This window comes from Melanerpes formicivorus, unplaced genomic scaffold, assembly GCF_026170545.1.
Source record: "Melanerpes formicivorus ecotype bairdi unplaced genomic scaffold, bMelFor1.0.p_v2 SCAF_38, whole genome shotgun sequence".
In the NCBI taxonomy this organism is placed as follows: Eukaryota; Metazoa; Chordata; class Aves; order Piciformes; family Picidae; genus Melanerpes; species Melanerpes formicivorus.
Window position 1 is genome coordinate 3,855,074 of NW_027142390.1, and position 14,262 is coordinate 3,869,335.

At 45.8% G+C, this 14,262-nt stretch overlaps 1 protein-coding gene across 1 annotated transcript in view; it reads left to right on the top strand.

The window, feature by feature from the left end:
- Positions 1-1,190: 1,190 nt before the first annotated feature.
- The window catches only part of STIMATE (STIM activating enhancer), a 43,890-nt gene continuing 30,818 nt past the window's right edge, over positions 1,191-14,262 (top strand). Inside the window, exon 1 of the mRNA XM_068157872.1 lies at positions 1,191-1,436. Coding sequence (XP_068013973.1) covers positions 1,262-1,436 — 175 coding nt within the window. The 5' untranslated portion in view covers positions 1,191-1,261. The remainder of the gene's footprint in view (positions 1,437-14,262) is intronic.

Below are 14,262 nucleotides of genomic sequence, written 5' to 3' on the forward strand. Positions count from 1 at the left end.
CATTGGCTGTGTGCTAAGTCAAAGAATTGAGAGCATTTCTTTTGCTAGCTGCAACTTCCAGACATTTATGGCACAGCCTAAGTACCAGAGAAATCAGTGCCGTGTGCCAGCACTGTTCAGCATCGCCTGCCAGGAAGGACAGTCACGTAGGTGGGTTTATAAGATAGATGCAACAAATCTCATTATTTGAGTAACTATTGCTTCATGTGCTCTGCTTAGTTTTCTGATAGACTTACTGTAGTTTCTGGGTCATGCTTAACAAAACAGACTGGAATTTTAACTAATCAAAAAAACCAGTCTAAGATGAAACTCCAGTGTGCTGTGACCTAGGCTGATAGTGCACTAAAATTAAGAGCCTAAAGTTGAGTGCACTTCTGCCTTGTGCTGTAAAGCAAAGAGTATGGCAGATTGGAGTGGGTCGGACTCAAAGCTCAACAAGTTCATATCCTGAATTAATGTGCTGATTGGTGCCCTTGGTTGCCTTTTAAAAAGAGCATTTTTTGTTAAATAATCCAGTTTGGTTGGTTTGTTTGGGTTTTTGTATGTTTGGTTGGGTTTTTCTGCCTTTCCAGTTTGGTGTCAAACTCTCCTGACCTGTGGGTGCGAGCTGTGGTTGTCTGGAGCGGGCGGCTGCGGGTCTGGCGCAGGCTTCAGGCTCTTAGAACCCCGTCTGGGTGCTGGAGCCGGATGGTGTTTGTGGCTGCTGGGAGCGTTGACCTCTGGTGAGTGGAGCTGTCTGACGGACTGCCGGCCCTCCTCCAACAGCAACGAGAATGCTTGGAAGTGGGGATGAGGCCGAGGCCAGTATTCTGAATGAAGCCCGCTACAGCTCTTCTGCGTCCTCCCCTGTCGTTCCCTTTTCCCCTCTCCCGCAGAGGTGCCCGCGGAAAAGGACTTCTCTTCCAACGACTTTGCCAACCGGCGTGTTTGGCTTGGGGCCTGTGTTGGTTTTCCCAAGAAGGGCAGAGTCCGGACAGCTCCTGTCCCTCCCCAAGCGGTACCAGCCTCCTCTCCCTCGTCCCGCCACCGCTCCTCCGGCGCCGACAGAAGCGGCCGCGGTGAGGGGTAGGGGGCGGAGCGCGGGGCTCCGCCGGGCCGCGTCTCGACCAATGGGGGAGCGGCGCAGCCTGTGACGCGACGGGGCGGGCGGCGGGGCACAGGAAGCGGGGCGGGGGCCGGGGCCGCGGCCTCGCTCGCCGGTCACGACGTCGCCGCTGCCGCCGCCATGCACCGCTGAGGCGGGCGCTGGCCGGGCCTCGTCATGGGGGCGCCGCCGCCTAACGGCAGCCTCGGCCTCACCGACAGCCCTCCGCGGCCAGGCGGGGGAGCGGCGGCGGGGCCGGGAGACCGTGGCTGCGAGAATGGGGCTCTTATGGACAGCTTCGGCATCTTCCTGCAGGGGCTCCTGGGCGTCGTGGCCTTCAGCACCCTCATGCGTGAGTGGCGGCGGGGGCGGGCCGCGGCCTCCGGGCCTCGCCGGCTTGGTGCGGCCTGGCAGCGCCGGGCGGTGAGCGGGCGGGGGTGTGCCGCGGCCGGGACGGGCCCTTTCGTCCCGGGCTCGGTTAATGGTGCCGCGACCTCGCTGCGTTGCCCCCCGGCCGTCCCGGGGGGGGTGTCGTGCTGTCCGGGATTCCGGCCGGGCCGGGCCGTGGAGGGCCGCGGCGGCCTGGGGGAAGTGTTGTGCCAGGTGAGCTGGAGCGGAGCTGTGAGGTGAGGCTGCGGGGCACGGCTCGGGCAGCCCAGGGAGACCTCTCCGCTGTTCCCTGCTTGCCTGGCAGGGTCTGTGTCCCAGCAGGGCTGGCGTGTGGCTTAACAGCGCTGCCGTGCTGCCTGAGGGAACGGCTGACAGGTTTCGGAGGCAGGTGTTCAGGACAGATAGCCTTGCTTCTGACAGGCTGCATTTCAGGTACTTCAAGAAAATGCCCTTTCCGAAATTTGCTCTGCTAATATTTGCACCTGCGCTGATTGCGGTGTATGGCTTCGGGGGTAGTGTGTATTCGGCTTTGTGTAGGGCCGGCGTGATGTGGCGTGCGCGAAGTCACTGGATTTAGTTAAGTTCTATCAACTTTGCCGTACCGTGTCACGTCACCAACGGCAAAGTGAGAGACGCTTGGTTAAATCACACCGTGCTGCGCTGCGCTTGCTTAGAGCGTGTGCTGCCGGTGAGCTCATGGGGCTGTCTTCAGCAGCTCAGCTGATGGGCAGTAACTTGTTACGTTACTCGTTGGAGTTTGGTAGGAAGGTGAGAAGGGCTGAAGGCTGCAGCGACTCTGACGTTGCCTTGCTCCGGGGGAATAAGAATATGGAACAGTACTAGCAGATTCATTTTTTCCCCCTCTATCCCGTACAGTGTAGTTAGTGTTGTTTCAGCTGAGTGAAAAACAAGCCCAGTGTCTGACGATGAAGTTGCTGTTAACAAAATGTGGGGGAGTGGAAAGGTAACAGTAACTACAAGTGTTTCTCAGCTTGACCTAACTATTAAGATCCTGTTTACATTAGAATTGAACTGGTGACTTACTGTGCTCGTGTCATACACGTGGTTAAGTTGAAAATTTTCTAACACTCAGTATTTGCATGCTTCAGTGCTCCGGTGACATTAACAAGTGCATTGCTCTTATAAAAGCTATGCACATAGCAGTCATCATTGTCTTACTGCATCACAACACTAGCCACTGGTGTCACGTGTGGTCAGTCAGAGCATCCTTGTAATTAGGAGTTTTAGCAGTTTCCAAGCAAAAGTACTCTTAATTCCAAAGCCAACAATGTGTACGCATCATTAGGAGATAAAAATAGATCATTCCCATGGATTGTGCGTCAAAAGATGAAGAGCTGCAGGTGTTGTTTGCCAGGAGAGTGTCTTTTCTCTGGAAATGGTATCACTTCATGCATTTTGCAGTAGCACTGGAATACTCAAGTTAAGAAAAAGTAAACCCAGAAAGTATGTACTAGGCAAATGAAAGCCTGGTTGTTAGCTGCATTCCCAAACTGCAGGCTGGATAGATATTTTTAAACCATGAGCTATTAGGAGGAAATTATCAATGAAGTGCTTTCAGTTATGGAAGAAGGGAATGAAAGGAAGGCAGCCAGTCCTCACAGTGGTACTGGTGTGAAAAGGAATCTGTTTCCAGAGGAGATTGGGGAGGGAGGGGGAAATGTTGCAACTTGTTACACTTGCTAGTGCCTATGTTTAAGAAAGGGAAGGATGGGTATGTTTGTCCCAGTTTTGACAGCCACATTGTCTTCCACTTTACTTTGGGCCTCTCCCCCTGCAGGAGGAGAACCTGACCAGACCGTATGGACCAGTGACACTGGTGAAAGAGCAGTTGTCTTGCTTCATGCTGCCTTATGCTAGAAAGGGTTCTGTCTGCTACTTTTGCTGTGTGTTTTTGTCCTTTTGATATCGTATGGAAAATATCTGGTATGTTGCCTCCACAAGTAGGATTTGTAGTCCACGTCACAGATCGGATGTGACAGAGAAGCAGGAACTTGTGACTGAAAAGAGGAGGGAGAGCATGACCTCTCCTCAGGAGTCACCTCTGCACAACTTCTGGAGCTGGACCACAAAGGCAGTACAGCCAGAAAAACAGAGGGAGATGAGGTTATTTTGAAGCTGGTGTTATTTCCTTGCTCTGGTCCTGCAGCATTAGGGAATACTGTTGAGGGAGAACCTGGCACAGCTGTGAAGTCAGGTGTGGGCCTCCCTTTGGAACAGCCTTAATTCTCTCTGGACAGGGCTGCTTCTCCAGCTATCCTCCATTAAAAGCCAGAGGACTGAAGACACATGACTGGCTGATATTTACATTTAGCTTACAAAGGACAAGTCATTTGTCTTTTGGTTATTTGGGTATTTTTCTTAAAGCCCTAGAAGGAGTTGTTTTAATACTTTGGCTGTGCTTAATGGTGCAGAACCACCTTTTCATCAGAGAAAGAAAGTGACAGCAACAGAGAGAGATTGTACAATTGGTCTTTATGTGCAGAGGCTGTTTTCCTTTGAAAAATACTTGATTTGCCATGTAAAGAGTAAGAGTTTTTGGTAAGTAGCTAAATCAAAGGCTGACCCAGACTTGCCCTTTTCTAGATAAATCTTACCGTGCTTGTGTTCAGTGGAACAAAGAATTCGTGGGTTTTTTTTCTGATCATAGTAACTAACTGCAAAAAGAGGGAGACCTTGCTGTGCCTCATTAGTAGATGTTCATCTACAAATGACTGAAGGAGTATTGTTAAAGCAGAATTGTTTAAGATCTGACAGTGCCGTTTGCTGCCCTTGTGTGTGCAGCTGTCCAATTGCTGTAAAGTTACATTATCGACTGGCCTGCCAATGACATCGCTTGAACTTCGTCTTTTAAGTGCTAAAATGTGGCTAAATGTCAGGTTTGCAATTTGTTGAAGATATGGTGACTCTCCAACAGAGAGTCACTGATTCCTGCAACTGTTTTCTAATACTTCAGATATTTTCTAACATCTTCCTGCACTTCAAAGAGAGTTGGTTTTTCTTTTCCCCCAGGCACATTTCCAGTCTACTTTTTGTGGCTCTTCTAAATTTACACAACCAAGAACTGACAGAGAATTTCTCACTTTGAGCTGACCAAATGATCATTTGAAATTAAATCTGAAGTTTTGTTTTCTTTGCTGCTCATGCCCTTGGTTCTGCTGCACAGGGAATGAAGATTGGTTTAACTTCCTGTCTTATCTCTCAGTAGTCTTTTAAAGAAGTGATTTTGTTTCGCTATCTTCAGATTCAAATATAAAACCTGTTGTAACCCCCTAATCTTTTTCTCATAGAAGATAGTTTTGATAGTTATCATCTACCCTGGGCTTATACAGGAGACTCCTTGACCCCATTGACCAAAGAGCAGAGGTTTGCATTTGCACTGGCTTTTATTACCTTAAGTTGTTCAAGGCCCCCCAGATTCTGTCTTCCTGCTCTTTCTGTAAAGTCTTGCCACAGGTTAGAGCAGTTAGGTTCTCTTCTGTTGTCTGAATCAGTAGTGAATGTATCTAGTGCTATGGGAGCCCACCAGTGTGCTGCCTTTAATCACTGAATTAATCTTTACTGCTCTGAATTCAGCTCTGTACTACCAGAGGCACATTGAAGCAGTTTCACCCAGGCACTACAAATGTTCTAGTACATCAAAAGTCCTACAGACAGTGGGCTAGATGACTTCTGTTGCTTTTCTGCTAACCACAGGCTCTAACCCACTATCAAAGGGAGTTAACTGATTATAGTCTACCTCTTTTGGGGAAGTCTGCTTGGACTGGCAGCCCCACTGGATTCTGAATGCTAATTCTCAAGTCTCTCAGCCTGCTCTTCTTGAAGTCTGTTGCTTAATTTTGCTCTTGTTCTCTCTGCTTGAGTACACATTATTTTCCACCCTAGTTTATTTAAGCTAAGCCACTTCATAACAGGAAGTCTTAGTGGGTTTCCCTTCATGGAAAAGATGTGTGTTTATGTTTCAGGTCAGTAAGCCAAAAGTAATATTTATTTATTCAAATGGTGCCATTCTAATACTTGTATCTTGTTTCATGGGAATCTTGATTTAAAATGATGGCTTTGCTGCTTAGATGTCTGTGGTTTGTTTTTTTCAATGCAGTAGTAATGGTTTCTGTTACTGATTCCACAAAAAGGGTTTGAAATATTTTTTGGTGTGTGTGTGTGTGTAGTGTGATGTGTTTTGTCAGCAATCCCAAGCACCTGCTGAGCATTTTCTGGTTAGGCTGTTATTGGTAATGAATGGTTAGAGTGGTGGTATTTCCACATCTACAATGCAGACATAGTTGTAAAATTGAGGAAAGATGGTGACTTGCTGGAAGGTGTCCAGAGAAGGGCAACAAAGCTGGGGAGGTGTGACCGTTTGAGGCTGTGCCTTTAAGAAAAGGACAGTACTGGGGCACTATGGCTCTAACCCACGACAGGAGGGGTCTGGAGCACAGCCCTGTGAGGAGAGGCTGAGGGAGCTGGGGTTGCTTAGCCTGGAGGAGACACAGGGGAGACCTTATTGCTCTCTACAGCTACCTGAAGGGAGGTTGTAGACAGGTGGGGGTTGGTCTCTTCTCCCAGGCAACCAGCACCAGAACAAGAGGACACAGTCTCTAGCTGCACCAGGGGAGGTTTAGGCTGGATGTTAGGAAGAAATTCTTCCCAGAAAGAGTGATTGGCCATTGGAATGTGCTGCCCAGGGAGGTGGTGGAGTCCCCATCACTGGAGGTGTTTAGGAAGAGACTGGATTAGGTGGTGTTGGATGATAGGTTGGACTCGATCTCAAAGGTCTCTTCCAACCTGGTTAATTCTATTTTAATACAATTTGTATTAGCCAAACCTATGGAAAAATGGGGGGAAAACCAATTGCCAATCCCTTCATCCTGTCTGACACAAACTCTTAAAAAGTATTTTACATTGAATATGTAGTTTATTTACTAAGCAGAAGACTGATACCTTGTCAGAGCATGGCTATGTTTGGTTTGGGATACTGAGGAACAGCTAAGAAATTATATGCGAGTTGTGTTGCTGAGTTTTTGAAACAGAAGGGTCATTTGATCCCCTGCAGGTGGAAGGTTCATGCCTGTCTCTGGAAAATACACACATGTATGTGGGAGACACGTGTGTGTGTGTATGTGGGACTGTTGCTGTTTTATGGCATTATTGCAGTGTGTGTCTACTCACACTGAGGACAAAAGCTTCTCTGCTAGCAGAAGTGATACTAGGGTGCGGCTGCAGCGGGTGAGTAGGCAGGTTTGCCATTGAGGGTCACGGCTTAAAAACAATAATACAGCCTCTTTTATAAGAATTGTTTCTAGTTTTTAAGGTCCTCTCTTTGTTGAACAGTAGTGTAAAGGAAGTACCTAAAAAATGGCAGACTTAATTTACTCTATAGCGAGATTTACCCACCTGATAAGCCAGGCAAGGAAAATGAATGTTTCTTTGTATAATAAGCTATCACAGTAGGAAGTTTTGTAGAAAACCAAAGGTTTAGGAAACATAGGCTTTTCAGAGGAACAGTTTCGTATTTATGTCAAGGTAAGGTAGCTTTATTACGGGGGATAATGTTCTTCAGAGCTGGAACTTGAAGAAATTAAGTTAAAAAACCAAACCCAACCCAACCCTGGAAAAAAGCAAGCAAGCTTAAGGGAAGCTGTTAGATACATAAGGCCTAAAGCATATGATTTTCAGTTGTTTTCCATAGCAATTTTCTTTCTGCTTGAGTGGATTTCAAAGATGAGAAAATGACAGGGAGTTGACTTTGATATCCCATAACACCAGCAGTGAAATGGAGGCTTCTGAATAACAATAACAGGTTTATTCTCTACAGCAGCTTCCTAAGGTGTAGGACAGTGTCCTGTTGGCAAGCTGGTGTTGGTGTTATCCCAACTTGATAATATCCCATTCTTGAATGTATTCACCCCAAGTGACACAAGTACATGGTCATGTGAATTACTGAGATCCACCTCAGAAGCATCCCTTGTGTGAACTGATTTCACAGCCTGTTTGGTACAGAAGTGTCAAACAGCACATTTCAGCAGTATGAAAATACAAAGTGTTGTACTTGCACCGTGGACCATGCTTTGTTGTGTTAGAATATAGTACAATTAACCAGGTTGGAAAAGACCTTTGAGATCAAGGGTTTCCCAGAACCTTTCAAGTACAGGTTCCTGGTGAGTTGCTAGACAGAAGCAGAACTTGTATTCCATGTAGAATTTGCATTCCAGTGTGTGTTTGGGGTTACCTAGCATTGGGATAGGTAAAGAACTTCAGGGAGCACTTTCAGGTATCACAGCAGTGGCAATTGAACCCCATTTAGGGTGAAGGAGGACGAGTAAGATACGCTGTTGAACCCAATAGAAAGCAAGATTCGGGTAGAGTAATTTCTACAAAAGGAGGAGGTGAAAAAACCAGCTCCAGACCGTGGAAGCAGCGGGAGTTGTTCATCGGCAGGCAGGCATGCGGGTGGCTGGGCTGCGCCCGAGCCCCCGGGGAGGACCCTGGACAGCTCCGCCGGGAGCCTGGGGCGGGCGGAGCTGGAGTCTGGCCTCCGCCACCCTCCCGTGCCCGGGGAGCTGCCCCGGAGTACGGGGTTGGGCTTTAGGTCAGTGCTGCATGTGTACAGCAAATAACATTGGTACTTGACAGCCAGCCTGTAGATTTGGCTGGCAGAATAGGGTAATGCAATTCCCTTTCATCTGGCTGGAGTCATGGTAGTAGAAAAAAAGGTGTTTTGTCCTTGTGCTCCTTTGGGGCCAATCCATGGTAATTGATAATGATCAGATATCTTAGTGGAGTATGCTCGAGAACAGCCTTTGTTCTGCAGGTTAAGTGTCTGCTTGTGGCTGCAGGACTTGGAAAAGCCCTGTGAGGGCACTTCGGTCACAGCCAAGTAAATTATGCCTTATAATGATCAAGTGTTTTGTTATCCCCAGATGGTGAGATATCACTTGCATCTATGTTACATTGCTGCTGCTTGCTTGCTTTAAATAAATCATCAGTCCTTTCAGTGTCTCTGTGACATACTTATCTGTGCTTGAGACAAAAATGAGAGATCCATTACAAGCCACAGCAGGAAAAAAAAACCAAATCACGTGTGTAAAGTAGCAAAGTAAATTGCTTTCTTATACCATGCTAATACTGTAGTACTTTTTAATACATGAAATAGCTAGTTGGGGTAAACTCTGTCCATTGCAAGCTCTCTAGAAAAAAAGAGGAAAAAATCTTGCTTTTGTACAGCATGAAATTTGTCAGCAAGTAGTAACAGTGTTTGGAACTGCTCAGCTGATCCTTGGAGTGAGGCAAATAACCTGAGATTAATTTAGGGCTAACAGTTCTGGAATTGTATTCTATTTTGAAAACAAAAGACCAAACTTATTTTGTAGCATAGTTAGGTGTGTGTCTCTGCATTTACTCACAATAGGGACAAACATTTTCATGATGTTTAGTTCTGCTTTAACTGTGCTTCCTTTGGTTTTTTTATTAACACTGCTTGCCAGATGTCTAATTCTTTGTTGTATATGGATTATAATAGCATGTTATTTGGTACCTTGATGTCCTGGTTGTGTCAGGTCATGAATATTTTAGTGTCACTAAATGGAATAGAATTAGAATAGAATTAACCAGGTTGGAAGAGACCTTCGAGATCAAGTCCAGCCTATCATCCAACACCACCTAATCAACTAAACAAAGCACCCTATCAAGTCTCCTCCTAAACACCTCCAGTAATGGTGACTGCACCACCTCCCTGGGCAGCACATTCCAATGGCAAATCATTCTTTCTGTGAAGAATTTCTTCCTGACATCCAGTTTAAACCTCCCCTGGTGCAGCTTGAGACTGTGTCCTCTTGTTCTGGTGCTGGTTGCCTGGGAGAAGAGACCAACCCCCACCTGTCTACAACCTCCCTTCAGGTATTTGTAGAGATCAATAAGGTCTCTGAGCCTCCTCTTCTCCAGGTTAAGCAATCCCAGCTCTCTCATGCAGCAGCTATTCTCAATGTGTCATGCCAGTAAAAGTGAAGGTAAAAAACCCAACAAGGCTACTAATTTAGGCAGATCATCTACAAGTGAGTTGCACTTTTCAGTAGCAGTTGTCTGATCCCTTTCTTTGTCTCGTTGGCTCGGAGTGTGTTGCACTTTCTTATTACTCAGCTGATTGTTGGCTGTAATGGTTCTCCAGATAATCAGATTGTTCTAAGTGTAATTACCCACGTCATTCACATTAGGAGATGTTTAGGAAACAGGATAAGTTATGTTGACATTTGTAAACTATTAAAATGATAAATTATCCAGTATGCTGAAGCTGTGTTTAATTAGAAGTAACTTCTGGACTGTTAGCCAGCCTGTTGTTAGACTGTAAACTGCAAAATGAATGTGTTCTTGACTGGTGTTTTATAATTAAGTTTGTAAGGAGCTGATTTGTTCAAACCCACAGTGTGCATCTTTGCATTCTGCAGCGATATTAACTTCATGGTTAATGAAGTTTGCATTCTTAAACTGATATTTAACAAGATCTTATCTGTGTGGATTTTGTTGATGAAATGAAAACTCAGGTCTGCTCTCTCCTGCCTGCTGAGAGAGTTGGGGCTGTTCAGTCTGGAGGGGAGAGGGCTTTGAGGAGACCTTATTGTGGCCTTCCAGTATCTGAAGGGGGCCTAGAGGAAAGCTGGTGAGGGACTGTTCAGGATGTGATGTAATGGTAGAACTAGGGGGAATGGAGCAAAACTAGAAGATGCAGATTCAGACTGGATGTCAGGAAGAAGTTCTTCACCATGAGGGTGGTGAGACACTGGAACAGATTACCCAGGGAGGTGGTAGAAGCCTCATCCCTGGAAGTTTTTAAGGCCAGGCTGGATGTGGCTCTGAGCAGCCTGATCTAGTGTGAGGTGTCCCTTGCCCATGGCAGGGGGGTTGGAACTAGATGACCCTTGATGTCTCTTTCAACCCTGACTATTCTATGATTCTGTGAAATGTTTTGCATTCTCAAAGGTTTCTTGATCACAGCAAAATGTATTCTCTGTAAAACTGAGTATGTTAAATCCCACTGGCAGACTAAATTTAAGTTTTGAGCTTGCATGAGGCTGCCTTTGCATGAGGAGGTGTGGCATAGGGGTGAGGTTTTAGGGTTTGATCAAGAGTAATTGAACTTGTTTGCACTGTTGCTCAAGGTACTGAAGAGCAGGTTTTTTACCACTGACTGAATCACACATTGTTGTCATAAGCTTGTACACATACTGTCATATGTAATGAATGTTGAGGCTGCAAACATGCTAAAATGGATTCACAGTTGAAATGCCTCATAGCTCATGTACATGATTCAGATTCATCACTTCAGGTGTAACATAGCTCAGATGCTTGCAGGAGGACCTGGGAAGCAGCTGCCTGTAAGCTGCAAGGTGCTCAGAGTAGGGAGATTGATGATACAAAATGTATTTGTATGCTTCTGTTTGAGAGGACTCTCCACTGTTGTGCTCACTGACGCTATTGAAAGAGGTGGAAGTAGCTAGAAATTGTTGGTGGGAGAACTGGAGAAGGGAGCTCTTGTTTTAGAGTTTCAGGGGTAGCAGTAAGTTTTATAGGACGGGCATCAGTTTGGTAGAAATTGTTGTCCTGGGCTTGAATGCTCAGAACTTGGCCAAATACTGTTTTACAAGGTTCATCTTACCAATCTTGGACAGGCTAGGAAGTCATCTTAAATGAGCACTTAGAGAAACAACCATCTCTTGCTTTCAGTTGTTCCACTCCTTTTGTTCCATTTGCCAAAAATAGAGTTGAATTGTTTTTTTCCTCACAGAACAAAATTCACTTTAAAGCCACAGACAACTATTCATAACTACCAACATACATCCTCTGGCTCTAATAATTTTTGCAGATGATATACTCTAAGATTTTAATAGCATTGTACAATAACTGCTCTTAGGTGTCCAGGGAAAGCTACTATGCAATATTTTGCAGCATGCCTTTTTTGTTTTGAAGCTCATGGTGTGACTGGCAGTGTATTCTAGTTTGTGTGCCCAGGGGTTTAGTGCTTTCTTTGCAAGGTAATATTAGAGGATTAAATAGATGTCTAAAGAGCTTTAGAATTGAACAAGGGGAAGAGCTAACTCTCCATCTGATCTTGAAAACTTGAGCTTGCTTATGGCTGTATGTTTTTAGTGCTGGCATTTAGTGTCCAGAGAAGGGCAACAAAGCTGGGGAGAGGTTTGGAACACAAGCCCTATGAGGAGAGGCTGAGGGAGCTGGGGTTGCTTAGCCTGGAGAAGAGGAGGCTCAGGGGTGACCTTATTGCTCTCTACAACTACCTGAAGGGAGGTTGTAGCCAGGTGGGGGTTGGTCTCTTCTCCCGGGCAACCAGCACCAGAACAAGAGGACACAGTCTCAAGCTGCACCAGGGGAGGTTTAGGCTGGATGTTAGGAAGAAGTTCTTCATAAAAAGAGTGATTGGCCATTGGAATGTGCTGCCCAGGGAGGTGGTGGAGTCCCCATCACTGGAGGTGTTTAAGAGGAGACTTGATGGGGTGCTTGGTTGCATGGTTTAGTTGATTAGGTGGTGTTGGATGATGGGTTGGACTCGGTGATCTTGAAGGTCTCTTCCAACCTGGTTTATTCTATTAGGTTTGCTGTTGTGAAGCTTTTATGAAACTGACACAAATGTTAACAAGTGTGAAGTTTTATCATCAAAAAGAGTGATCATGCACATAGAAACTATTCCATTACATTCCTGAAATCAAGATGAAAGTATGTATGTAGTGAATACCTCATTATCAGATAGGTTATATCAAAGAAGTCTGGAAAACTGACCCCTAACTCTCCTGTCATGGTATTTGATTGTGTGTAAACAGAGTGTATGAGAGCAGGTCATGTGTCTTCTGGGTTTTGTGAGACAGTTGGTGTTATGTGAAATGTGTCTTACTTGTAGTTCAATGCTTCAGTAGTTTCAGCAGCCAAGGAAGACTGAATCTTGCAAGCAAAGCTATTTAGATGGGCTCTAAACACACAGCTTACATCTGCCTTTGACCTCCTTGATTTAATATATTTGCTGCTTGGCATTTTCTACAAATGAAAACACAGCTCTCCTTTCACTTTCTTTTTGTGCCTGTCTGAACTTGTATTTTGAGTTTGCTTTCTGCTTGTGGAGCTGCTACAGTTACTGGCTTAATTAATATTTTAATGAATGACAGGTGAGTTTGTGGCTGTGCCTCGGCAGCTCTGCCAGCTCCCAAGAGCTGCTTTAAAACAACTGGCTTGAATGACTTCGAGTTCATTGATATCTGTTGTCATACTAATAACCTTAGGAAAGCTTCATGTATTATTGAGTGATCTTGTGAATGCTGTACATGAAAATGGTGTTGTGAATCGTGAATGGCTGCTTAGTGCACATTAATATGTATTGATTCTGTTTATTTGGCACTAAATAATTCATGCGTCCCAAATGGTTCTTATTTTTAATGGAAAGAAAAAATTCCACTTGAGCACAGCAGACTGTATTTTCCACATCTCAGTAGGTATGTGTATTGCATGGTAGGAATGGGCTGTTTATTTCTCTAGCAACCTGCCTTTTGGGGTTTTGATTTATGGTAGCTGTTTATTAACACAGATCCTGGGCTGCATCAGGAGAAGTGTGGCCAGCAGGTCAAGGGAGGTGATTCTCCCCCCTCTACTCAGCTCTGGTGAGACCCCACCTGGAGTACTGCCTCCAGTTCTGGAGCCTCTGTTACAAGAGGGATATGGAGGTGCTGGAAGGTGTCCAGAGAAGGGCCACGAGGATGATCAGAGGGCTGGAGCACCTCTCCTATGAGGACAGACTGAAGGAGTTGGGGCTGTTCAGGCTGGAGAAGAGAAGACTCCCAGGTGACCTCATTGTGGCCTTCCAGGATCTGAAGGGGGCCTACAGGAAGGCTGGGGAGGGACTTCTCAGGATCTCAGGTAGTGATAGGACTAGGGGGAATGGAATGAAGCTGGAGGTGGGGAGATTCAGGCTGGATGTGAGGAGGAAGTTCTTCCCCATGAGAGTGGTGAAGCCCTGGAATGGGTTGTCCAGGGAGGTGGTTGGGGCCCTGTCCCTGGAGGTGTTTAAGCCCAGGCTGGCTGAGGCTCTGGCCAGGCTGATCTAGTGTGGGGTGTCCCTGCCCATGGCAGGGGGGTTGGAACTAGATGATCCTTGTGGTCCCTTCCAACCCTGACTGATACTATGATACTGTGAGTGTTTGCAGAATTGGGATTTCTGCTGGGAAATGTCCTGATGATGGACAAACATAATGTCCTCTGACAATTGGATAATAATTTGGTATCAGCCAGGTTGGATGAGGCCTTGATCAGCCTGGTCTAGTGGAAGGTGTCCCTGACCATGGCAGGGAGGTTGGAACTAGATGATCCTTGTGGTCCCTTCCAACCCTGACTCATACTATGATACCTAGTTCAGAGTACAAAGGTGTTTGCAAGAGGACTGTGCATTAAACTTCTAAAGACAAAAACTTACCAGCACTTCAGTACCAGAGGCTTAGATGTGCTTTAACTGTCTTGTACCTGTTGAAGAAATATTGGCATCTGCTTCTCTGACAGTGCTGAGAAACTGTGATTTATTAGGACCTTTCACATAAAGCACAACTTGACCTGAATGTGCTATGTATGCTAAATGCAAAGATGATAAATTCCTGTCCTCCAAGATCAGATTTTGTCTTAAAATCTTGATACTGGAATAAATATTTCCTGGGATACCTATGCTGTTTAGAAGTCTCAAAGCAGACAATTACAGCCCTTTGGTTCTAGTATTGCTGTAGAGCTGG